The sequence below is a fragment of the Dendropsophus ebraccatus genome, chromosome 1 (assembly GCF_027789765.1).
Source record: "Dendropsophus ebraccatus isolate aDenEbr1 chromosome 1, aDenEbr1.pat, whole genome shotgun sequence".
NCBI classification, from domain to species: domain Eukaryota; kingdom Metazoa; phylum Chordata; class Amphibia; order Anura; family Hylidae; genus Dendropsophus; species Dendropsophus ebraccatus.
The window spans coordinates 181,802,904-181,830,467 of record NC_091454.1 but is presented as its reverse complement, the minus strand read 5'-3'; the positions used below and the strand labels follow the sequence as shown (position 1 = coordinate 181,830,467).

The following is a 27,564-nucleotide window of genomic DNA, read 5'->3' as shown; positions in this document are numbered from 1 at the left end:
AGACTGGTTTCTTGAACATGACAATGAGTTCACTGTACCCCAATGGCCTCCACAGTCACCAGATCTCAATCCAATAGAGCATCTTTGGGATGTGATGGAACGGGAGATTCGCATCATGGATGTGCAGCCGACAAATCTGCGGCAACTGTGTGATGCCATCATGTCAATATGGACCAAAATCTCTGAGGAATGCTTCCAGCACCTTGTTGTATCTATGCCACGAAGAATTGAGGCAGTTCTGAAGGCAAAAGGGGGTCCAACCCGTTACTAGCATGGTGTACCTAATAAAGTGGCCGGTGAGTGTATGTATATATATATATATATATATATATATATATATATATATATATATATATATATATTTATATACACACACACACACACACACACACACACACCGTGAAACCTTGACCCCGATAGCTGAATAAATTACAGGGAATCTGACAGCTCTAAATCATGATGAGAGCTGAAGTGTCTAGGAGGTGTTGCAGAGCCATAGCATGCATGCCCCCACCCTGCCACCCTCCAACCCTGCATGACGTAATAAGTGTGGCTTCCAGCAGTGTACCCTGTATGTCAATCAGTCAAAGTAGTGAGGGGTGGAGGAGGCAGAAGACATGCATACTGCTGCTCACTAACACCTCCTTGACACAGTTCAGTTATGAGCATGATATAGGACTGATAGATTTCCTTTAATGTAATGTAAAACCTTATACGACGGTTTTAATATATTTGAAAACTATAAACACTACGCATCTCTTTCTAGTGTTTAGAATGAAAGTATGTACACAAAATGAATATTCTGGAGTAAACTATATGCCACAATCCACTGAGCTCTGTTTATAAATTTGCATAGTGTCAGCACAGAGTCAGGGGGCTCCGTCAAAGCACCATGTGATTTAGTAACACCTGGAAACTAAGGCCAAGTATTATTCAAGGCAGTTAGTACTCCTGTTGTCTGCAATTACAAATACAGTAGAAATGAGAATTTATTTTTTTTAACAAAATCACTATTTTTGTAAACTTTGGAGTTAATGTGTTGTATAATCACAAAAAGGCGAGTCAGAACTGCTGTCAATCAAACAAACACATACAGGTATACAGGATGCTGATACATTGCATTTTATGCTGGAGCAGATCATTCCCATTCTGACAATATAGTTAATTGGGCAGAATATCAGATCCTATAACATATATATTTTTTTATTATTGTTTTAAAGGAATAAATAGCAAGATTTCTACCTACTGTTTGTAATATAATAGTTTACACTTTTTCCTTACACTTCCCTCCTTATCACATCTTACCAAATACAATATGGTCCAGTGGTCCATAATATGGTCCATAAGTTTCAAGTACGTTTAAGGCCAGTTTCAGACTGGTGTGATAGGTGTTTTATGACCTATGGCCTATCCTGATCAGAAGAATAAAAGGGCCCCTTAAAGGGATTATCCCAAGGTTTTAACTTATCACCTATCCACAGGATAAGTAATAAATCATTCGTAGTGGGGGTACAACCTCTGGGGTACAACCTCTGGTTTCCCCCCCATCATGAGAATGGTAGTCCCTTGAATCTTCATCCACTCTCTATGGAAGTCACAGATACTGGAGTACAGTGCTAGGCTATGTTCTTCAGCTTGGTAGGATGTGAATGAAATGGCATTTCACATGTCCGACAGCCACTCTGTTCTAGCAGGGGGACAAGGAACCCTCATTCTCATGGTCAGCTGAGGTCCCAAAGGTTAGACCTCCACCGGTAAGCTATTCTGCTGATGAGTTGTAATGTTTAAAGGGTTTGTTTATTCCTTACCACCACTGAGTGGTCATTTTGTGTCTAGCGGCATGTCAGCAGACGATTTAAAGAAGAGGGCGGACAACCCCAATAATTTTGAGATAACCTTTAACTGTTCACACAACCACAGTACTGTACATACAAGTGCAACATTTCCTCGAATGGGAGCTCAGTCCCACAACTGTGCTTCTGTGAACGATAAAGGAATCATTTCATTCTGTCAACCAAGATAAGTTATCAATATCCAAATCTGCCAAAGCCCTTTGTAACATGCACATTACAGCCACAACGCCTGGAATCCTATGGATCTTCTAAAACTAGAATTGTGGGGTGTCTGGGTCTTGTGGTCATAGCATAGACATCACAATGAGGTCATATTGTGACCGCCTGAAGCTGGTCTAAAAGTAAGATGCAAGTGGCTGTCCACCCATGAGCACCATTGGGTTCCTTTTTTCATCCAGATGTGCAAAATTTCTGTGCAAAAAGTTATCTTATGTTTGATTTTACATTTCCATTCCCTGTAATATATGATGCTGCTCTACCCTCTATAACTTCTGTAACAGGTTGAAAGGTTTCTGGTTGTGTTTCATAAGATCCTCTAATCTTACTAAATGCTTTAATGACTTATATAAAATGATTTTGTTTCTTTAAGAAAAGGTTAAAAAGAACAAATGTTACAAAGTCCCTTAAATGTATCATAAATGTACACAAATATCGTGGCATATATTGGATGCAGTCAATCTGCCCATCGCTTGCCGTTCAAGCACATAGAAAACACTCTGTACTAGAAAACCTGTCGCCTGTTGTCTCTTTCACACAAATGTGCTTTTGGGTATAAAACGTCATCCATATACAAAACGTAATTACAAAATCCGAGCTTGGTGGGGGCATCAGCTTTTATCCCCCCCCCATATTGCACCAGTCATGTGCTAAGATGTGCTATGCATATTTATACGAAGAGAATGACCTGCAGTGTCATCACAATTTAGCATGGTGCCCTATACCGAGCAGAGCAGGCACTCACTACCTGTAGGAGATCTGGTATTCTGAGGTTGGATTTCTGAATGGCACAGTAGGAATTGTATTTGGATGTAGAATCAGCCCTTGATGTAAAAGTGCTGTAGAGCAAACTGCAGTCTGTATTGGAGTCAGTCGCGTACGATGGTTACATGGCTGCACAAGTCTTTGGGGAAGAATCATCAGCATTTGCCTTTCTTCTAATACTTTCTGTAGAAGAGTATGAAAGTTAATGTGTGACAACTTTGTCATACCTATACACAGCACCAATCAGCCATAACATTCACACCCCTGGATAATACTGTGTAACCCCCCCCCCCCTCATTCTTTGATTGCTATAGGTACAGACTCCACAAGACCTCTGAAGGTGTTCTCTGACATTCAGATGCGGTCTAATAAATACAAATATTTTAAGTGCTGCAGCTTTGGTAATACCCACAATCCTTCTGCCTCCACACTGTGCCAAACAAATAGCAATAACTGGTGTGGTAAACTTATGGTTTAAGGTGTTACTGTCAATTAAATCGATTTTGAGGTGTCACACAGATACCAAATTCTAAATACAGCCAGGAAATGCCTGCAGCTGTACACATGACTTCCTAGCTCACAGCTCAACCCACTTTCTTGCAAGAGATGGGCTCCATTCTGTAATGAGTCAGATTGCACAGTGAGACAGGTAGTGAAGAGCATGGCCACATGCTTCTCCCGGATATATCTAGCAGAGACCCTGACCTATAAAAACTTTTGATGAGTCTGGGTCACAGAGATCAAAGAATTCCAAAAAAGCACGTCTAAGTGAAATGTTTCTCCTTAAAGGTTTTTTCTGACTTATATTACTTGTCCCCTATCCACAGCATAGGGGACAAGTATGAGATCGCAGGGGGTCTGACCTCTGGACCCCCCAGGGATCTCTAGAGCGTTGTCGCAACAGGTTTGTTATGAATGGAGCCATGGGGCGGGGTGTGACATGCAGCTCCATTTATTCTGGGGTGGGGGGTGTTGTCAGGTCAGAGGTTGGAGAATCTCTCGTGATCTTATATTTGTCTGCTATCCTGTGGATAAGAAACAAGTAGTATTAAATCTCCCAGCTATATGTCAGGGTTTGGTGTGGGTTTCAGCACTGAAACCCAAACTCCAATCAAAATTTTGACATATCTGTGTGACAGCAAAAGTGACAGTAACACTTAAAAGATCAGTATTTTTCTTTCACAAGTACAAGCATTGCCTTTATCTAGACCAAAAAGGACCACTCAACATAAGCCTTAAGTAAAACGACAATTACCTGCAAGATCTCTCCTACCAATACCAACAAGACCTTCATACAATCCTTTCACTGGGTTCTCCCCAGCCATCACCACTCCATGCAACCAGATCAGTAGCATCCTGTGTCCATGGTCCCTATAGCTTTTGTTGCCTAGAACAGAAAGATCATGTAAGCCTATTGTTGCCACATGACAACTTATGTATACAAGACATAAACTAGGTAGGAATGTATATGTCCACTCTGTGATGACTACAATATACAACCATATTGAATCTTTGGCAGCACATTACAGGCTATTCATGTTCAGCTATAGTAGAAAAGCAAAAGCAACTAAGATGTTTCTGTACCTGTCCACTGTTGCTCTATAGCTCGAATGTGAGCATCTGTAAATTTCCAGTATTGTGCCAGCTTCTTCCACTCGTTGGGTTTTAGGTATTTAGTTGCAAGCCTCCAGATAACAGAGCGGATATGCTGGGTCTCCAGGCGATGGTCTTGTCTGAATGTCAAGTGCCTGGCCACCCAGGAGTCTGAATCACTGTTTAGATTGTCCTGTCATCAGAAAGAATATGTGCCAAGCCAATGTAGGAATCAAGAAGCTTCTAAAGAGATATATGATCTAAATCTAACCACATTCTATTATTACCTTCTCCCACTTGTAAAATCGATCTGCCTTGATAATCATGTCTGCCAAGTTGATGTGATTCCCTCGAGCAGCCACATCAAGGGAGGTCTTTCCTTGCTGTAAAGCAAAGCCCAATAGATATAAGGCCTTACCTATTCACTGACAGCTCCACCTATATCAAATACTAATGATCAGAGCTATACCTTATCTTGTAACTTCAGATTCACTCCGGCTATGAGGATCATTTCTGCCATTTCCTGCCGCCCATGTTCTGCCGCTATATGGAGAGGAGTCTGCAACCTCTGAAAAGACAGGAACACATCACAGATATGAAACGTTTCCTAGACACTGTGGCAAGGTCAGTTATCAGTCAGCAAACATCCTCCTTGAACACAACACAAAGAGGCCCTTACTACATGTTGCATGAATTGTTCTAGCTGCCGGAAATATTAATGTGAACATGGATCAATTTCTGGCCAATTCCTTTAAGATATCAGTTGTAGGCACATTCTGTAGTAGTAAAATATGTAATGTCATATTGTTTTACTATCAGAGAATGTATCAACCACATCTGCTGGAAGTTTGTTCCAAGTACCTACTACTCTTTCAGTAACACAGTATTTTTTGACAAGGAGTCTACATGATACATAAGATGTTTTTTCCTCCTAAAAGTCTAATTCACATTGTAAGTAACTTGTTTGTCTCTTACATAATCTGTAATGTCCAGATCACACTCGCAGTCAATGAAAAGCTTCACCATGGAAGGAAAGTTCTGCAGGACAGATACATGCAGGGCGGTTGACTTTTGCTAAAAAGAAGAAGTCATAAACTATTAGTGGATAGAACAGTAAATATTGGTTCAATCTATGCATGCGGATATGCAATGACATGGTAGCCCATCCACTTGTACTATGTGGCTGACTATGCCTCCACCAAGCAATACTGTTTTTTTTATATTGGTTGTAACAGTGCAAAGCAATGTATACCTTTTATGGTCATGTTCCCACTTAGTAAGACACCGGCCGTTCTGTGACCGGACTGGGTCACAGAACGGCCGATGTCAGAGAAGATAATTCCAGCCGGTACTGCAGTACCAGCCGGATGATCTTCACTCTTGACGAATTGGGATGCGGGCGCATCTAAGTGCGCCCGCATCCCAATTCGCCGCTGCACACTCTATTGTGTGCTCTGACAGGTTCTCTGCGGCTGCTATTCAGTGAATAGCGGCTGCAGAATACAGACATGGCAGTTTTTTGTGGCGCCGCTATCGATCCCGGTCGGAGTGTATACTATGTGTATACACTCTGGCCGGGATTGCCTCAGCCTGCAGAACAATATAAGTTCTGTATGAATCACGGTCGTTCTTGCTCTTGTACAACAGCGTCCGTGATTAATACAGAACTTACATTGTGTGAACATAGCCTAACAATGTAACTACAATTCTATACAGACAAGAAAAACATAGCTGCATGTCCACATGCTTTACACTGATCCACTGCATCTCAGCACAATCAGAACTAACATCAGGGGTTAGAATACAGTTTGATCAAAGTGTATAAGTTCACCCTCTACTTCACATTCCTGGAGCATAATATATGAGAAGATTTCACATAAAGGCAATAAAATAAATGTGTATTAAAAAAAAGTCTGAAGGCTAAAGAAAATGTACAAATATAACTTCTCACAAAAAAAACAAAAATCAAACAAAAAAGGGGATAGCTCTGTGAATGCAGATATGTAAAATGTTTTTTTCTGTAAAGAAATGTTATAATAATAATAAACAAAACTAAAAAAAATTAACAAAAACAAATGTTTAACTAATAATTGGGTAAAGGGAATAAAAGTAAAATGGTAAGATGAACAGTGTAAAAAGTAAAAACAATGGAAGCACTGCCGTTTTCTTTCTCCCACTAAAAAATACAACTTGTCCCCAAAATGCAAGCCTCTATAAAGCTTTTTGAAAAAATAATAAAGTTATAGTGGTAGCTTTAAAGGGGTACTCTGATGGTAAGACAAAAAAATACAATTGCTGGAAACACTCCTAGTCATCCGACACCGCAAAGAGGCAAAAAAAGCAGCAACTCTTCAGTAAATTAAAATAAAGCTGTTTATTTAGGTGAAGACACGAGGCACTAGCGTGCGCTCCACGGGGTTCGAGCACTCCCGGGGTAATTTGCTATTCTATCTATGGTTTTGTATGAGGTTGTTGCTGACAACTATTCCTTGTGTAACTACTGTAATATAAGTAATCAAGCAATTAAGCAGTCCAGCTCACCCAGCCAGTGCACGACCCAAAAAAAAAATTATATATATATATATATATATATATATATATATATTATTTTAAATAAAATAATAAAATTTTATTGGCTCTGCTGACCTCCGACTTTACTTCTACTACTGTAATATAGTCATACCCCATTGTTCAAGTTGTGCATGTGCCAAATAACACTTCTTATCGATTCCCCGCCCCCTGATGGTATGGAGAGTAAACTGCTCAACTTCCAAGCAGTGGCGTAGCTACAGTGAAGGCAGTGAAGGCGACTGCTATGGGGCCCCTGCATGAAGGGGGCCCGAGGAAGCCTGCCCTGCCTTCATGGTAGGTACCCCGCTCCCCCAGGGGTCCAGAGAGGAAGAGGGACCCCCACTGCACTGTTCAGCCCCCTCACTGTAGTGCCGGGTGAGCGGGCTGAACAGAGGAGCAGGACCTGCCAGACAGCACAGGAGAGGGATAAAGGACCTTTGGGTCACATGACCCAAAGGTCCTCAATACCTATGTGAAGATCAGCCTGGACTACAGGAGGAGGAGGGGGAAGCCTGGGAGCTGTAAGTGCTGTGTATTTGTGTCAGTGAGTGTATATATGTATCTGTGGGTATATGTATCTGTGTATATATTTATATGTCAGTATGTGTATGTATCTGTGGCTATATGTGTGTGTGTATGTCAGCAATGTCTGTAGCACTGGTGTATATGTGTGTGTTTGCTCCCAAAGATGTTCTGCAGCAGCTTCTATTAATGCTGGGCTCTAATAAAAGAACCCACCATTAATATCTGCAGCATTTTCTTTTATTTCTGGTTGAGTATTTCTTATTACAATTAGATGATTTCCCTGTGTACAGTCTATTCATGGTGTATACATCAGCACTAGTGTAATCACATTACAGCGTATATATGTGTGTATGTCAGTGGCGTATCTGTATATATGTTAATGGTGCCTCTGTGTGTGTATATGTGCGTCAATGTCTGTGTTTGGCAGGGGGGGGGGGCGTACAGGATTTATGGGGCCCCATACAGTTTTTTGCTATGGGGCCCCATGAATCCTAGCTACGCCCCTGCTTCCAAGGTAGGCAGTGCCCTCTCCTGCTAATCCCTTGATTTCTTGCGTCTCTCATCGTCCCTCTGCCTTCTGCCAAGCATCCCTGTTCTACAACCCAATCCTGGGCACTGGGCAAGGAGAGTTAATAGTGACGCCAGAAAAGCGGACTCAAAAAGGCAACATCAATGAAGGCCAGGCCCCAGGCAGGACCAGATTTAGTGATGTGTTGTCACAAAATGACAATGGGAGCAGTGGACAGAAGGGTCGACAAGAAGACCCCAAGTATAGATGTATGCAACTTCCTTCTTGGGTATCGGGGCTGAAAAGTGGGAGAAAGTGCAGGAAACTGCATTGTATCCATATTGCAATGTAATATATCTTTACAAATCTTTTTCATTCCAGGATAATTTGTAATCGCCGAAGCACCTCAAACAATAAACTTGTCAATCCTAGGCTGTAATAACATCATCATCATATGTCTGAGAAAAAGTTCAGCTTACATTGTTCACTGCATTAATGTTAATTCCTGCGTCTATGAGCATCCTGGCAATGTCTTCAAACCCGTGGAAAGCAGCATAATGAAGACTGTTCATTCCCTTCTGTGAACAAATAAAGATGGATTGTAGAAATCTAAGCATAACAGGTGACCCATAAAAAACCCATAACTTTGATAAGACAAGACGGCAAGTATACAAAAGACTGAATGTAAGAAAAACACATAAATAGTAACGGCTTAGTCGTTTCATAGATTTGTCTCAGGGGCGTAGCTAGGGGTTCAGCCTAGGGGGGGCGAGTGAGTTTGAGTGGGCCCCCAACCAGTCACTCCTCACTCCCCTCACTCCTCTCACAGTCCTCACCCCTCTCACAGTCCTCACTCCCCTCACAGTCCTCACTCCTCTCACAGTCCTCACTCCCCTCACAGTCCTCACTCCTCTCACTCCCCTCACAGTCCTCACTCCCCTCACAGTCCTCACTCCCCTCACAGTCCTCACTCCCCTCACAGTCCTCACTCCCCTCACAGTCCTCACTCCTCTCACAGTCCTCACTCCTCTCACAGTCCTCACTCCCCTCACAGTCCTCACTCCCCTCACAGTCCTCACTCCCCTCACAGTCCTCACTCCCCTCACAGTCCTCACTCCCCTCACAGTCCTCACTCCTCTCACAGTCCTCACTCCTCTTACAGTCCTCACTCCTCTCACAGTCCTCACTCCCCTCAGTCCTCTCACAGTCTTCAGTCCTCACTCCTCTCACAGTCCTCACTCCTCTTACAGTCCTCACTCCTCTCACAGTCCTCACTCCCCTCAGTCCTCTCACAGTCTTCAGTCCTCACTCCTCTCACAGTCCTCACTCCTCTCACAGTCCTCACTCCCCTCTCACAGTCCCCACTCCCCTCTCACAGTCCCCACTCCTCTCTCACAGTCCCCACTCCCCTCTCACAGTCCCCACTCCCCTCTCACAGTCCCCACTCCTCTCACAGTCCTCACTCCCCTCACTCCCCTCACAGTCCTCACTCCTCTCACAGTCCTCACTCCTCTCACAGTCCTCACTCCCCTCACAGTCCTCACTCCCCTCACAGTCCTCACTCCCCTCACAGTCCTCACTCCCCTCACAGTCCTCACTCCCCTCACAGTCCTCACTCCCCTCACAGTCCTCACTCCTCTCACAGTCCTCACTCCCCTCACAGTCCTCACTTCCCTCACAGTCCTCACTCCCCTCACAGTCCTCACTCCCCTCACAGTCCTCACTCCTCTCACAGTCCTCACTCCCCTCTCACAGTCCTCACTCCCCTCTCACAGTCCCCACTCCCCTCTCACAGTCCCCACTCCCCTCTCACAGTCCTCACTCCTCTCAGTCCTCACACAGTCATCACTCCTCTCACAGTCCTCACACAGTCATCACTCCTCTCACAGTCCTCACACAGTCATCACTCCCCTCTCACAGTCCTCACTCCTCTCACAGTCCTCACTCCCCTCACAGTCCTCACTCCCCTCTCACAGTCCCCACTCCCCTCTCACAGTCCCCACTCCCCTCTCACAGTCCTCACTCCTCTCAGTCCTCACACAGTCATCACTCCTCTCACAGTCCTCACACAGTCATCACTCCTCTCACAGTCCTCACACAGTCATCACTCCTCTCACAGTCCTCACTCCTCTCACAGTCCTCACTCCCCTCTCACAGTCCTCACTCCCCTCTCATAGTCCTCACTCCCCTCTCACAGTCCTCACACAGTCATCACTCCTCTCACAGACCTCACTCCCCTCACAGTCCTCACTCCCCTCTCACAGTCCTCACACAGTCATCACTCCCCTCTCACAGACCTCACTCCCCTCACACAGTCATCACTCCCCTCTCACAGTCCTCTCAGTCCTCACACAGTCATCACTCCTCTCACAGTCCTCACTCCCCTCACACAGTCCTCATTCTGTACCTGACAACGTCCAGAGCTACTGCTGGACGTCTTCACAGTCCCCCCTGGCAGCCATAGACGGTGAGGATCCCTCCAGCTGCCGTCCTCCCTCCTCATACGTTTTGCAGCCAGTGAGGGAGAGGAGGGGGAGGGGCCAGCAGCAGCAGCGTGTAGGAGGAAGAAGCAGGAAGAAGATCCAGCCCTGGCCGGGCTCGGCATCCGACAGCTGAGCGGGGCCCTCAGGAGCAGGGGCCCGCTATTCCCAGGTGCAGTTGCCCTCTTGGGGGCCCCAGCCACTACAGACATGTGTTAAGTAATAGCTTTTGCAGACAGCGTTAACTGTCTGAGACCTCAGTGGGCCCCTGCCTGAGTGGGCCCGGGGGCGACCGCCCCCTTTGCCCCCGCCTATTTTCGCTACTGATTTGTCTATATGATAAGTGCTTGAGGGGCACATTTAGAAAGACGGCTTATGAAAAACAACATCTCCAGTAACTGGTTTACTGGGTCTCTTATTTATGTAAGCTTTACAATTACAGGTTTCAACAAAGCATAACACTGCCCTGTAGTATAGACATCGCTTCATCACACAGACAGTAAGAGCACTTTTACAAGGCACTCTCAAAAAGATAAAATCAGCTGAGGAGCGGGTGTTTGCTCGCTCATTGGCTGACTGCTGGCCCCTTTACACAGGTCAGTTATTGGCTGTATAAGTGTTAGATATAAGGGGGATACACAGGCAGCACAATCTTGACATGTAGCGGTGTTCAGATCAGTAGAATTGTATAATGGGAGATTACTTTTAAGACATAATTGGACATCCATTTTATTCTTCTTGATAAAAGTGCTTTTCTTCTTACATATTTTGTAAGCACAAATATCTGCAGTTTACAACTTTTTTTTCAGTTTGGTTACATCTTTCTTTCATAACGTAATTCACTCTGTTGCCCATAAGGTGGCAGTGTCTCCATTATGTGAGTTCTATCTCTACTCTGAGGCTAATTTTCTTTGTATCCTATGCAGCAAAATCAGAAATAATAATAAAAAAAGTTGATACTGGTGAGAACTTTAATATAACTATAATAAATGTTTTCATGTCTATAATATAGAATTTACTTGTAAGATTCTAAATGTAAGAAATATTTTATGCATTTTTATCATTAATGGGAACCTTTACCTCTGTTTGTACATTGACGTCACATCCAGCTTCCAAAAGAATTCTGGCACAGTCGAAGTGTCCACCTTCTGTAGCAAGATGTAAGGCAGTCAGTCCTTCCTGTTTACCAATAAAGTAAGTCAGATTATCAAAGCAGAAGATCAGAAATACTGTGATACCGCTAAGGTGTCTCCATCAGTCACATAGCAGTGAGTGCAAGAGGGTTATGTTCACACACGCATCTATCCTCCATTAAAAGGGGCACCTAGGGACCTGTGTTGTTAGCACAGCATTCTGACAATAGGCTAGTACTAGCAGCAATGTCCAAGAAACTGTTGTCATACAAGTTACTGTACCCACAGAGTCCTTTCTATTTTATAGTAGGTTCATTTGTTTCTGTGAGTATTCGGTACGTTTTCTGACTTGCTTTTAGCAACATTCACTCTGGATATTTGTATGCTTGTGTGACACCTAATTTAGTATGAAATTAACCCTTTCAACCCATAAGCACAAAGATATTTTTTTATTTTTGCACTTTAGCTTTTTCTCATGTTTAAAAGGCCATAGTGGCTGCGTTTCTTACCTAAAGACGCATATGATCCCTTACTTTTTGTGGCACTAACTGTACTTTGCAACTACATACTTAACTTTTCCCTAAAATATGCTGTAAAAACGGGAAAAAAAACATTTAAGCACTGAAATTGAACTATAGGCTATTTTTTTCCCATTTTGGGAGATTTCGTGTTTACACTATTCACCCTATAGTTCTCCATGTTCCTCAGTCAGTACGATTACAACGATATGTAACTTGTATAATTTTTAATTTGCCTGACTGCGCTTAAAAAAATGTAAAAAATTGCTCTATTACCATTCTTTATTTTTTGGTCTATAGGGCTGTTTAAGGTGTCATTTTTTCTGCCATGATCTGTTCTTTCTATTGATAGCTTGCGTAAATGCAACTTGTTTTTATCACTTTTTATTACAATTTTGTAATTGTGGGTACAGAGTCGCTTTAATGAGCAGGATCACTCTTGTTTTCCACCCCCCTTACCAAAGAGCCATAACTGTTATTTGTTTATCAATGGGGCCAAATAAGTTGACTTTTTTTTTGCATAATAAATTCTACTTTGCATTGACTTTCTGAACCCCTAAAAGAAACTTACCTACATCCTCAGCCCCCCAGTTCAAAAAAGAGACAAATCAGCAGGTTAGATTAGTCTTACGATTTTAGTTGCAGCCATGAAAATCAGTTTCCACCCACCTGGTTTTTTTCATTGAGCTCCACTCCAATCTCAACAATTTTCTGTAAAACATCTGTATGGCCATTCTTTGCTGCTAAGTGCAGAGCTGTGTTGTCCTCCTGAAAAGTGGTGAGGGTAAGTTATAGAAGTACGCTAAGTGATATGATGTAAAATATGTTTAATATTTCTAAATATATCTGAGGCTGTATCTGCATTCTGCTCACATTTTCTGCACATCTTCAATGATTTATGGTGCGTTCACACCTACAGGATCTGCAGCTGATTTTCTGCAGCAGATTTCATTTAAATAACTGAACACAGCATTAAATCTGCTGCAGATCCTGTAGGTGTGAATGCACCCTTAGACAGCTTTTCTGGCCTGGAAACGTTTTCCCCGATATACACCAGTCATGTCTACTTCAGAGTATGCTATCTAAAACAGTTGCGCATGTGTTTCGCAGACCGACTCCACACTAGAGGTGGTGTATTTTACCACCTAATGTGGAGTCTGTTTGCTCTATGGGTCAGGCGCTTTGTGGGGGTCCACAAAGTGTAAAAGGTAAAAGTAGTGATGCACTTGCATCCCAGTCTTTATGAGGGGATTCCCTGCTTTTTAAAATCCTGGGCAAGGAAGATACAGTCTGGCTCCCAAGGCTTTGGTATAGGAGTAAGATAGCACTCTGTAATGGGGTGGGGCTTGTGGTAGGAATCAGTCCAATCAGGTAGTAAAGAGATAGCCCAGCACTCACCAAGTTTTTGTACTCTTTCATTAAATTGTCACATTATACAGGTACAGATAAGGAGGACGCGTTTTGGCCTGTGGCCTTCATCAGCTCAGCTTCATCAGTTGATGAAGGCCACAGGCCGAAACACGTCCTCCTTATCTGTACCTATATGATGTGAGGCTTTAATAAAAGAACACAAAGAACTTGGTGAGTGCCGGGATATCTCTTTACTACTTGCTTGGCTCCCAAGGTTTAATCCCCTGGGGATAAGACTGTTCTGGCACTGCACCAACACCAGCAAGGATGGGGGTTAAGTAACGCTGACTGCGTGTGTGTGATGTGGTGGACTGGCCACTTACCTGCTACTACTACCTCCATAGCTGCCAACAATCCCAGTATATCCTGGCAAGCCCCTCTCTCCTCAGGGGATTCCCTCCGCCTGTACTGTAGGTAGCGGTGCGGTATGCATCCCTCCTTACTGTACAGCCCCAGAGGTTAAGTAGTGATGTTATTACCTCACTACTTAACCTCTGTGGATCAGGCACTCCATAGAGCAAACCGGCTCCACTTTAGGTGATGAAATATGCCATCTCTAGTGTGGAGTCAGTTTGTGACCCATGTGCGACTATATTACATAGTCGCACATGATAAATTATGCCTGAAGAAGGCATGAAAAGTGTATGTCGGGGAAAAGTTGGGACTTTTCCAAAATAGATTCTAGTTACAATTCTCAACTCTGCTGTAAAATGCAGATACACTGTAATGAAACTTCAGCTCTGTATAGATTTAAAATACATTTTTTATAACGGAACTTCATCTCAAGATACATTGAGTGAACACAAAGGGTTAAGCTGTAAAGACAGAAGGAGGATCTTGCTCAGCTGCACAAGATTTGGTAATTTACACAACACAACAGAATCCTTGGTTTACTGAACATATAGAAAGGAGAAAGGATCCTGGGACCACTGTGATCCCTGATGAAGGTGTTTGCACTGAAACTAGTAGGATTGGATTTTGTCCCTCCAGAGGATCCGCAGCCAAGAATAGCGTCACTCAGGACTGTTTCAGTTCACTACAGAACTACTGTGCCAGTGCATTGTGTTACTGTCCAGAACACCGAACTAGCAGGAAAATTACCAGAAGACTGCACACTAGGTACAGCAAGCCGTGCGCTCTCAACATGAATTTCAGCACTACTTCTCCTTCGAGACCACACACATGCAACAGATATTAGGTAGGCTGTTTCCAGTATTTGCCTTTTAGTGGCCTATCTATTGCAGACTGCTGGATACCTGCCACGGTAATTACAAAAAAAGTCATGGTCATTACAGCCTACTACTGATGTTTATGAGACCGGACATTGTTGTGTGACACCTGACAATAAGCTCTAGTATATCTGCATGCACAATATTCACCAATAGGCACATTTGTAACTGAAATATCATTTGAAGCGCTGGATGTAGCACATATATATCTAGGTATATATGCACACACTTTATTTTGGAAAAATAAAAAGCATTAAGGCTCTTGAGGCGAGGACAATCACTGCTTTAATGTGACCTGGCCATCTGTGCATCAATGACCTGTGTAATAATAATTATAAAGAATCACACTCAGGGGAAAGAATATTCGTAGTGTATAAGATTATTCACAAACAGAGCCACAAAGATAGATAAGCTGCATGGCCGGACATCCTCCGCCTTTCTTCTCATCTCTCCACTCCTCCAATTACAATGTGATCACCACCATTCCGCTCTTGTACAGCTCATGTGTCTTTGTGCTTCCGTCATACAGTATATTGGACTATACATCCCCCAGCTCACTCCCACATTCCTCTGCACAGAATCCTAGAAAAAGGTTTACACCAAAACGTTGTAATTTATGGTCTGTGATTGTAGTTTTCTTCTGACTGAATATGTACAAGATCACTTGCCGTACAGACAAGAAGTCTATGATCTTTCTTTGGATAATCTTATACACAGGGTTATACATCTACACTGAACATAAACCTTCAGCCCAGTGTGAACAGACCATGAGATATTCATTAAATGATGTACCTCATGTACTTCTCCTTTAAAGTTTAAAAATTATTTTGTGTTTGATATGTAAAGTTTCTGTCACTGTGAAAAACCTTCCATATGTCTTAGAGACAAATTGGTTATGGGGTCTGAGTGTTCAGATACCAGTAGGAAGGGGCGTACTTAGGGATACAGCCTAGTGGGAGCAAGTGAGTATTAGTTGGCCCCCCACAAATTATGTTACCTAGATGGTTAAATAAGCAGTGGCCCACAGCTCCTCATAGCAGCCGGAAGACACAGTGTATGGAGCGGGCCTGAAGCCCTCAGCCTGTTCCATACATACTCAAGGTAACTTCACACGTACAGCATGGCAGCGGATTTTATGCTGCAAGTTCCACTGCGATCCTGTGTCCTGTCATTTTCTATGGGTTTAGATACTCCCAAGCAGAGTTTTCATTCCACTGCAGGTATGTAAAGCCCCTTTCCACTTAACCCTAGAGCTGCCAGGCTAACATGTTACCTGTCTGTGCTTCCGCTTGCTTCTCAGGCTTCCGGCTTCCTGATATCACGCTCAGCCAATCAGTGCGCTTTCCCGTCTCAGCTAATGATTAAATGAGTAAAATGTCAGGAAGCCTGAGAAGCAAGCGGGAGCGCCACCAGGTAACGTATTAGCCCTGCAGCACTGGGTTTAGTGAGAAGGGGCTTTACATACTGGCAGCGAAATGAAAAATACGCTTCAAGTATGTATACCTATAGAGAATGACACGACACAGCAGATTTTTGCAACGGAATTCACAACGTGAATCCGCTGCAGATCCTGTACGTGTGAAGGCACCCATAAGGAATAAATGGTGCACGTGTACAGCACGCCTAGGGGGTTAAAAAAAATATGGAAATGAAAAACAGTAAAAATGAGGCTATTTTTTTTATTTTTTTATTTTAGGATTATTTTTATTTTATGAGGAAATAAGGGGAGATGGGGGTATGGGGGAGGGAGATGGGGGCATGAGGAAGGGAGATGGGGAAAATCTTCCCTTCTATTATTTTGCGTTAAAGCTTGTAAAAGCATCTCTAGACTTTTTAAGAAGTCTAGCGAGGCGTTTACATCTTGTCCTTTTCTCTTTCAGAGTGGTTCGTGGTGGTTTCCTTTTTGTTAATTTTAATTTTCTTGCTGCAGCGGACACTTTTCTTGAGGTCTCTACTGCACGAGTCTTCACTTTTTGAAAAGTGGCTCCAACCTGTGTAACAGCTTCTGGGATGACTGCCATGAAAAAAGGAAAAGATCAGTAGGTAAGATATATAACAGAAGCTTTCACTTTAACCCCTTCAGGACCAGGCTATTTTTGGCCTTAAGGACCGGGACCTAGTTTACAAATCTGACCTGTCTCACTTTTGCTGGGATCACACACAGGGGTTTTGTTGAAACGACAACTGCAGTATTTGAGCCAAAGCCAGAGGTGGAAGTACATGTCCTCCTTTATATCTCCCATTCTATCTGAATCCACTTCTGGCTTTGGCTCAAATACTGCAGTTGTTGTTTCAACAAAACTCTTGTGTGTGATTCCAGCATTTATGTGGTAATAGCTCTGGGATCCTGTCACTTATCCAAGCGATTGTGAATGTGTTTTTTTGTGACACATCGGGGCAGATGTATTAACAAAGTGTGGCGTGGCCTCCTCCTGTGCCCGATTTATCAGTTTACCTCGGGCTTAAACCTTGGCTGAGAACTACACCTGCTCCGGAGGTGCGCAGCAGGTCCCGATAGATTTATTAAGGAGCGCGCACTTCTTAGTAAATCCAGCCAGGTAAATGGGGGCTGGGCTTTATTTAGCACTTGCGGACAGAAAACTGGTACAAAAATTGCTACAGAACATAAATAGCTTAAAATATTGCAAGAAATGGCTGGGATATCATAGCAGCAGCTGCTTCCCTGTAGCTCATATAATTTCAGCCTACAGGCCGGTCCCAAACAAGAGTACAGTAATACTTACCTGGCTTGTGGATTACCACCTCTTTCAACACATCTAGCTTTTTATAACAGCCTTTTATACGGCGCTTCAGACACCTGTAACTGTGAGACAGAGAAATATTATTATATAGACTGGTAAAGATTCCAATACTGACTTATCCATCAGAATACCCCCCTCCCCCACTATACATAAGGTACAATTTATAACGTGCAAGAAGGGTTTAGCACAGTCTAATCTAATCCCTGACTGCAGTGCTTATTGCTCCCCCTATAGGTCACACAGTACAATTACAGTTTGGCTTATACAGCAGATCCCTATAGACAATAATGTGATATGTAAAGTAGAAGAGGAAGAAAACTCACCATTTAATGAAGGCAAACAGTAGTGCGGCCCCGAGCACTAGGATTATAATACTTCTGACTGATGAGAAAGAAACAAGGTGATAGTTATTATTACTGACAGTATATTCTATAAGACATAGTACAACATCATTTACGCCTCCTGATGCCAGCCATGTCCTTTATAAAGTCAGCAGTAGGGCAGGGACTGTTCACACACTGCAGATATTACTACCGGCAGGGCTGAATAGGAGGCTGTGAGAACAAAACTAAGGGAGGAAAAACTGACTACTCACTTTTCCTAGGAATAATATCCCAAACCTCTCCAGCTATCCTGGATCCTGAAGAATAAAGGAAAGTAACAGCATGAAATACACAATAACAGCAGCTGATCCCCAAGACTTTTCTCATCACCATGTAAACCAGTGTTTCTCAACTCCAGTCCACAAGACCAGCAGCTCATGTATTGTGGATATCCCATACAACGACCAGCTGTGGTAGTTACTGGTGCACGGACTATCATTATATCACCTCTGACATCCTCTATATATGACCTGTTGGTGGGTCCTGAGGACTGGAGTTGAGAAACACTGAAAACCCTATAAACCCCTCCACAGTGATGATGTCCATTACCTGCTGGCGTCTCAGTAACTTCTCCCTCCGCAAGACAAGTAAATAACAGCAAAAATATCAGAGCAATCCTCTGCACATCCATCCTCACAGCCAATACTGAAAAGACTGACATGTAATCCCAGAAGCCTGGACACTGCATTTTGATGTCACATGATTAAGACAATATGTCCTGTGACATCATCATTGTAAAGATTGTGACATCACAATGCAGTGTCCAGGCTTCTATGTTCTGGGATTGCATGTCAGTCTTTTCAGTATTGGCTGTGAGGATGGATGTGCAGAGGATTGCTCTGATATTTTTGCTGTTATTTACTTGTCTTGTGGAGGGAGAAGTTACTGAGACGCCAGCAGGTAAGGGTGGAGGGTTTGTGAGTGGTTTCTACAGTTTACATGGTGATGAGAAAAGTCTTGGGGATCAGATGCTGTTATTGTGTATTTCATGCTGTTACTTTCCCTTATTCTTCAGGATCCAGGATAGCTGGAGAGGTTTGGGATATTATTCCTAGGAAAAGTGAGTAGTCAGTTTTTCCTCCCTTAGTTTTGTTCTCACAGCCTCCTATTCAGCCCTGCCGGTAGTAATATCTGCAGTGTGTGAACAGTCCCTGCCCTACTGCTGACTTTATGAAGGACATGGCTGGCATCAGGAGGCGTAAATGATGTTGTACTATGTCTTATAGAATATACTGTCAGTAATAATAACTATCACCTTGTTTCTTTCTCATCAGTCAGAAGTATTATAATCCTAGTGCTCGGGGCCGCACTACTGTTTGCCTTCATTAAATGGTGAGTTTTCTTCCTCTTCTACTTTACATATCACATTATTGTCTATAGGGATCTACTGTATAAGCCAAACTGTAATTGTACTGTGTGACCTATAGGGGGAGCAATAAGCACTGCAGCCAGGGATTGGATTAGTCTGTGCTAAACCCTTCTTGCATGTTATAGATTGTACCTTATGTATCACTGTCAGTAGTGGGGGAGGGGGGTATTCTGATGGATAAGTCAGTATTGGAATCTTTACCAGTCTATATAACAATATTTCTCTGTCTTACAGTTACAGGTGTCTGAAGCGCCGTATAAAAGGCTGTTATAAAAAGCTAGATGTGTTGAAAGAGGTGGTAGTCCACAAGCCAGGTAAGTATTACTGTACTCTTGTTTGGGAACGGCCTGTAGGCTGAAATTATATGGGCTACAGGGAAGCAGCTGCTGCTAGGATATCCCGACCATTTCTTGCAATATTTTAAGCTATTTATGTTCTGTAGCTATTTCTGTACCAGATGTCTGTCTGCAAGTGCTAAATAAAGCCCAGCCCCCATTTACCTGGCTGGATTTACTAAGAAGTGCGCGCTCCTTAATAAATCTATCGGGACCTCCAGAGCACCTCCGGAGCAGGTGTAGTTCTCAGCCAAGGTTTAAGCCCGGCGTAAACTGTAATAAATAAGGCACAGGAGGAGGCCACGCCGCACATCTTTAATAAATCTGCCCCGAAGTGTCACAGAAAAAAACACATTCACAATCGCTTGGATAAGTGCAGAGCTATTACCACATAAATGCTGGAATCACACACAAGAGTTTTGTTGAAAACTACAACTGCAGTATTTGGCCAGAAGTGGATTCAGATAGAATGGGAGATATAAAGGAGGACATGTACTTCCACCTCTGGTTTTGGCTCAAATACTGCAGTTGTCGTTTCAACAAAACCCCTGTGCGTGATCCCAGCAAAAGTGAGACAGGTCAGATTTGAAAACTAGGTCCCGGTCCTTAAGGCCAAAAATAGCCTGGTCCTGAAGGGGTTAAAGTGAACTATTCTGTTATATATCTTACCTACTGATGTTTTCCTTTTTTCATGGCAGTCATCCCGGAAGCTGTTACACAGATTGGAGCCACTTTTCAAAAAGTGAAGACTCGTGCAGTAGAGACCTCAAGAAAAGTGTCCGCTGCAGCAAGAAAATTAAAATTAATAAAAAGGAAACCACCACGAACCACTCTGAAAGAGAAAAGGACAAGATGTAAACGCCTCGCTAGACTTCTTAAAGCTTGTAAAAGCATCTCTGGACTTTTTAACACAAAATAACAGAAGGGAAGATTTTCCCCTTCTCCCTCCCCCATCTCCCCACATTCCCTTATTTCCTCATAAAATATAAACAATCCTTAAATAAAAAATAAAAACACTGCAGTTTTACTGTTTTTTTTAAACCTCTAGGCGTGCTTTTTGGGTGCCTTCACACAAACAGGATCCACAGCGGATTTCACATTGCAAGTTACGCTGCAAAATCTGCTGCGATCCTGTAATTCTCTATAGGTATACATACTTGAAGCAGATTTTTTATTCCACTGAGAGTATATAAAGCCCCTTCCCACGTAACCCAGTGCTGCGGGGCTAATACGTTACCTGGCGGAGCTCCCGCTTGCTTCTCATGCTCCCTGACATTCCGCTTAGCTGTGACGGGAAAACATACTGGTTGGCTGGGAAGCCTGAGAAGCAAGCGGGAGCACAGCCAGGTAACGCTTAGCCTGGCAGCACTGAAGTTCAGTGGGAAGGAGCTTTACATACCTGCAGTGGAAGGAAAACTCTGCTTGGGAGTATCTAAACCCATAGAAAATGACAGAACACAGGATCGCAGTGGAACTTACAGCGCATAATCCTCCGCAATCCTGTACGCGTGAAGGCACCCTGAGTACGATGGAGCAGGCTAAAGGGCTTCGGGCCCGCTCCATACACTGTGTCTCCCGGCAGCTGTGAGGAGCTGGGAACAGCTGCTTATTTAACCAGATATTTGGCCATTTAGGTGACGCTGTCATAAGTGAAAGTGGTGAATGGCCTGGGCAGGTGTGAAATATGTAAAGCCTCTAACACGGCTCTCAATTCTTTTTCTTTATGAGTAATGTAGCAGAATATTCCTGTATTATTTGGAAAGCATTGCCATCTGCTGAGGTTCTCTACAGGTAACATAATCGGCAGGGGCCCACTGAAACTCACTTGCCCCCACTAGGTGGTACCCCCTAGCTACGCCCCTTCCTATTGGTGTCTGAACACTCCGACATAACACATAACCAATTTGTCTCCATGACATATCGAAGGTTTTTCACTGTGACAGATACACTTTACATATCAAACACAAAATATTCTTTAAACTTTCATTTTACAGGTCTCTATAGAAGAAATAGTTCTACAGAATCCATAAGGTACATCATTTAATTTGGTAATGGGTAGGCATGAATATTTCATGGTCTGTTCACACTGGGCTGAAGGCTTATGTTCAGTGTAGATGTATAACCCTGTGTATAAGATTATCCAAAGAAAGATCATAGACTTCTTGTCTGTACGACAAGTGATCTTGTACATATTCATTCAGAAGAAAACTACAATCACAGACCATAAATTACAACCCCTGTAGGCCAACATTTTTCAGGACTGGACCTTAGAATAACAGATTTAAAGGTTATGGTCCTCAAAGGTCACTTTCAAAGTGACAGAGAGAGGAAAGTGTGGGAATTCTAATTGGTAAAAACATTTCAGTCATTAACACATGGACTAAACCTGGTACCTGGATTTATGGCCCACTACATGGACACACTCCACAGATTCATGCTGAGAACCCACGGCTGGCTGTACTTAGTGTGCAGTCTTCTGATAATTTTCCTGCTAGTTCGGTGTTCCAGCCGGTAACACAATGCACTGGCACAGTAGTTCTGTAGTAAACTGAAACAGTCCTGAGTGACGCCATTCTTCTTGGCTGCGGATCCTCTGGAGGGACAAAATCCAATCCTACTAGTTTCAGTGCAAACACCTTCATCAGGGATCACAGTGGTCCCAGGATCCTTTCTCCTTTATATGTTCAGTAAACCAAGGATTCTGTCGTGCGGTGTTAATTACCAAATCCTAAGCAGCTGAGCAAGATCCTCTTTTTTATTTTTTTACACCTTAACCCTTTGTGTTCACACTATGTGTCCAGAGCTGAAGTTCCGCTATAATGTACCACTTTCCCACAGCCGGATCAAAAAATCTATTTGAAATCTACACGGAGCTGAAGTTTTGTTACAGTGTAAAAGCATTTTACAGCAGAGTTGAGAGTCGTAACTAAAATCTATATAGGGTTGGAGTATTAATATAAAATATTGTTTTCGTATTGTAGAAATCAGTAGTATAAGCGATTTTAAGAAACTCTGTAATAGGTTTCATCAGCCAAAAAAGCCTCCTTCTGTACTCAAGAAGCAATCTCCCAGCCTCCCCCCCTGACTTCTTATCTGTGCATTATCAGGCAAACACGTCTTCATTACAGAGAAGCCAGTGAAGACGGGCTCTGCTCTCTCCATTGTAAGCCTATGAAGGGGGGAGGGGCCGAGGGAGATGAGGGAGCAGGAAGAGGTGACATGAAGGTCAGCTGTTTGTAGACTCTCTGGGCACCTAAAACGCTAAATTCAGGTGTCAGAAAGGTCAGTGCTTATCTATGAACTTACTGAGAGAAGATTGCAGGTTGTTGTGCTTTGCAGAAATCCTCCGTGCTCAGTCACTCCTAACAGCCCCTCCCCTCTCCATAGCCACATAATGGAGACAGAAATCCTGCTTCATCTGAAGTGAGGGGGGAGGCTGGGAGATTGCTTTTTCAGTACAGAAGGAAACTCTTTTGGTACATAAAACCTATTACAGAGTTTCTTAAAATCGCTTGTACTGTTGATATTTAATGTTTTCAGAAAAATTACCCTGAAATGACAGTTACGCTTTAAGCTGCTATTATGCTTTTCCATGTAGTTCTTTCTTAAATATGAATGTTGGTTGAGAAGGTAATTTATCCCCCACTATATTGTCCTGCTTCAGGATATCCCAATATTTACATACTATGCGGGGGGGGGGGGGGGGGGGGGGGGATTTATCAGTGTGTGGTCTATTTCTGCTATGGCAGTAATGGACTGGTCTACTGAAAGTACAATTTACCATCAGGGATAAGCGTGGTCTATTTTCTGTGGTGATGATTTGTTTGTCTCAGAATTGTCTCTAAATAGAATTGCCTCTCATTGGCCCAGATTTGCCCCCTAGGCAACAAGCATTTTCTTCTTTCTTTTTCAGATACCCGTATGCAGAGGATTACATCGGATTCGTTTGATGACCAGTGGATTTTAATGTTCAATAAAATGGACAACGAGGCTGTGGGAATGTTTTTATTTGAATAAAAACATTTTCGTAGGTGTATTGTCTCTTTTTTTCTATTAATCGGGTCGGGCCTATTCCTCCGGACGATTATCGTTCAGATTATTGTTGAATCGTTTGAATCTAAACTATAATAGTTCGGTTGAAATGCAGTTAACGATTAACGACCGAACGAGAAATCGTTGATCGCTTTATAAGACCTGGACCTATTTTTATCGTTGCTCGTTCGCAAATCGTTCGCATTGAATAAGACATCGTTCGGTCGTTCGCAATAAATACGAACGCAATAGCGAATAAATAGCGAAGAAAAAACTATCGCAATTACGATCATAAGTAACGATTATCATTCCATGGAAATGAGTGAACGTTTTCAGGTCTTTCGCAATAGCAGTCGTTTGAGATAGTTAATGATTATGCGAGCGATAATCGTCCTGTGGAATAGGGCACTTAGTGTTAGCTGGTAATTATTATGCCAGTACCCACCGCACCAGGGGTGCAGGGAAGAGCCAGGTAGTAGTAGTCTCGGAGCATCAAAGTATGGCGCTCCTGGACTGGGCGGTAGCAGGCTGGTATTATTAGGCTGGGGAGGGCCAAAATAAATGGCCCTTCCCACTCTGGTATCACTAGGCTGCTGCTGTTTTGTTTTTACCTGGCTGGTTATTGAAAGGAGGGGGGGTCCTACACGCTTTATTTTTTTCATAGCAGAAATAGAACACACACAGAAAAATCCCATGTTGATAAATCTCTTCGCATGTGTTTTTTTTTTTTTTATTAAGCTGACTTTTACTGAGTTTTTGGTGCAATACAAGAAAAAAAAAAAACAATAAACAACACACCCCATACTCCTTCCCAACCCAGACGAAGAGGAGCCACTTTACATTGCAAACACCTCACCAAGTATTTTAAATGTCATTACATATTATATGACAGCCATCAATGAGGTAAAAGTCTGTCGTAACCAATGCACTGCACCCCCTTAGTCAATATTGAATGTCTTTTAGTGTTCATGATATCTTCCTCAATACTGTATCTAGTTGCAGGCAACAGGAATGAGCTCAGACTTCCTTGTAACAAACAATAGTGTCGACATAATGCAGACTAATCTCTGTATTCTCCTTGCTACTTAACATCTGTACAGAACATCTTTCACACTGCATTATGAGGTAAAAGTAAAAGCTGTCTCCATAACCAAAGAATTAAAAAAAAAATCAATAGTAATAGGATTTCTGTAAATGCAGTGTCAGAGATACCTTGTCCTTTAGACTATGCTGGCAGCCAGAACCGATCAGGAACTCCACCACCTCCAGCTTTCCTTGTTCAGCAGCGAGGTGAAATGCAGTCCTCCCGAGCTAAAAAAAGAGCCAAAAAACATGTCAAGAAGGTTTTAGCAACATAGACCCAGACTGCTTTGCCCATAGCAAACATTTAAAAAGAAAAAAGAAGCGTTAAACAGACCGTTAAACACACACTTAAAGCGTAGCTGTCATTTTTTATTTTTTTGCAGAAATCAGTAGAATAAGCGATTTTAAGAAACTCTCTAATAGGTTTTATTAGGCATAAAAGCCTCTTTCTGTACTCAAATGCCGTTTCCAAGCCTCCCCCCTCACTTCTTATCTGTGCATTATCAGGCAAATCCGTCTTCATTACAGAGAAGCCAGTGTAGACGAGTTCTGCTGTGTCCATTATATCCCTATGAAGGGGGGAGGGGCCGAGTGAGATGAGGGAGCAGGAAGAGGTGACATGAAGGTCAGCTGTTTGTAGACTGTCTAAGCACCTAAAACACTGGATTCAGGGGTCAGAAAGGTCAGTGCTTATCTAGGAACTTACTGAGAGAAGATTGCAGGGTGTTGTGCTGTGCAGGACTGCTCCCTGCTCACTCACTCCTCTCAGCCCCTCCCCTCTCCATAGAGCATAATGGACACAGAAATCCTGCTTCTACTAAAGTCAGGGGGGAGCTAGAAAAACAGCTTTTTCAGTACAGAAGGAAATTCTTTTGGTAAATAAAACCTATTACAAAGTTTCTTAAAAACCTTTGTACCATAGATATGTATTGTTTTCAAAAAAATTACCCTGAAATGACAGTTATCTTTTAAGCAGGGGACATGTAGTAAAGAATATCATAATTATTTATGTATTGCTTACTCTGTATGTATGAGTTTGTGAGAAAAGAATGGCAGCTGGCTCCCCTGACGTTATATTCAGGCTGCCAGACTACAGCCCTGGGGAGCCATGGGCAGGAAGCCTCAGCTTTTGGACGTCACAATAAGATTAAGCTGTTTGATATATGAATTGCAGCACATTCATAAGCAGTCTGCCTATATGGCACTGTAGCTTCTGTGCAAGCAGTTATACACGCCCCATTATAGTGTACATAGCATACAACTCAGTAAGTCATGCCTGAAAAGTGTTGACATTCCATACGTTTTTGGTTCAGGATCCAAAACCGCATGCAGTCAGGTGTATCACTATGTCAGCACACCTTAAATACATTTCTCCCACATGGAATATAATCTGGTCTACAATCTCTTTTAAAAGACTAGCCCAAATTGCTATGTGACGCCACTTATCCGTCTGGTTTAGTACAGACCTAATGCTTTGTGACCTCCACGCCCATTACTAATAGGTAGACAACCTTCAAAAGGACGCAATGGGACATAAGGATCCCAGAATTCTTCTCCATTGAGACATAAAATTTACATTATGCCACATTTCGGTAATCTGTATTTCTGAGTCACAGGGTCAGACATAAATCTAAATGAATGACCCCTATGACCTGATATGCAATTTTTGCTGTAGCTGGCCATCTAATGTATCTTGCTACTTGTTATCTTCGATTAATGGACTGCGAACAGGTACCCATGCCTGCGGTTTACAATATTCAGCCTAATGCAAGTTACATTGTTAAATTAAGTATTACATTGATTTCCTACAAAGAAATTACATTTTTAAAGGCAAGCTCTTCTCTAATCCCCCAATACTGTATTTTTACATTAGATTGCAATAAAGGAAAATCTATCTGAACACTTTAAAGGGAACCATGTGGTGAGTTTCATGCTGCCAGAGCCAAGTTCACAGGGTTCTCCTATTGTAATTTATGATCCATGTAAATGCTGCATCATTTCAAGCAAACATACATTGAGCGCTAGCATTTAAAGGGGCTTTGGGTCTCCAGGGCTTTACCAGCTTCTCAATGCCCTGCTGAGCTTAAGGGTGCGTTTACACAGACAGATTTATCTGACAGATTTCAGATCTCAGTGTTTCCTTTATCACCTGTTCTCTGTTTATAGTGTTACTGGCTTTGGCTTCAAAAAATCTGTCAGATAACTTTCTCTGTGTAAAGTCACCCTTAGTGATAGATCTCTCCTTACACACATATAGGTAAAGATCTATCAATCAAGTAGTGTGGTGGGAAAAGGCCGTCCGGGACCACCTCAGTGATTCAAAGCCCCAGCCAGCTGTCAAACTCTGATGTATGTGCAATGCTGCTGTTCTGAGTGAATCACAGCTGGTTATATGAGGGAGCCTGTGCCTATTTAATGCTGCTGTGGTTCAGGTAACATGAAACTGATGACAAGTTCCCTTTAAGGGTGCGTTCACACGTACAGGAAGCTGCAGATTCACACATACAGGAAGCTGTACAAGATTTGAAGCTGCAGATTCAAAGCAAATCAATTCTGGGCCATTAAATCTGCTGCAGATTCAAAACTGCACCATCAAATCTGCTGCAGATCCTGTACATGTAAATGCACCCTGACTCAAGGTGGATTCACATGTTGACGCTTTAATTGTGAAAAGGTCTGTGACCAAAAACCAGTTCCATTTGTCTGAATAGAGTTGTCTTGACGATAAACACATGGGTTTCTGCAGGAGACTTTGTATTGTCTAGAAAGCACCTGACATTGTTATCCTGGAAGGAAGCA

The 27,564-nt window shown here is 42.7% G+C and overlaps 1 protein-coding gene across 3 annotated transcripts in view; it reads right to left on the bottom strand.

Moving 5' to 3' along the window:
- Nucleotides 1-307: 307 nt before the first annotated feature.
- The window catches only part of ANKDD1A (ankyrin repeat and death domain containing 1A), a 63,201-nt gene continuing 35,944 nt past the window's right edge, over nucleotides 308-27,564 (bottom strand). For all 3 annotated transcript variants that reach the window (XM_069985428.1, XM_069985430.1, XM_069985431.1), the window contains 10 exons: nucleotides 24,895-24,993; nucleotides 12,832-12,930; nucleotides 11,592-11,690; nucleotides 8,511-8,609; nucleotides 5,403-5,501; nucleotides 4,897-4,995; nucleotides 4,715-4,810; nucleotides 4,419-4,620; nucleotides 4,090-4,221; nucleotides 308-3,017 (listed from right to left, as the gene is read on the bottom strand). In XM_069985428.1, the coding sequence (XP_069841529.1) occupies nucleotides 2,956-3,017; nucleotides 4,090-4,221; nucleotides 4,419-4,620; nucleotides 4,715-4,810; nucleotides 4,897-4,995; nucleotides 5,403-5,501; nucleotides 8,511-8,609; nucleotides 11,592-11,690; nucleotides 12,832-12,930; nucleotides 24,895-24,993 (1,086 nt within the window). In that variant the 3' untranslated portion in view covers nucleotides 308-2,955. The remainder of the gene's footprint in view (nucleotides 3,018-4,089; nucleotides 4,222-4,418; nucleotides 4,621-4,714; nucleotides 4,811-4,896; nucleotides 4,996-5,402; nucleotides 5,502-8,510; nucleotides 8,610-11,591; nucleotides 11,691-12,831; nucleotides 12,931-24,894; nucleotides 24,994-27,564) is intronic.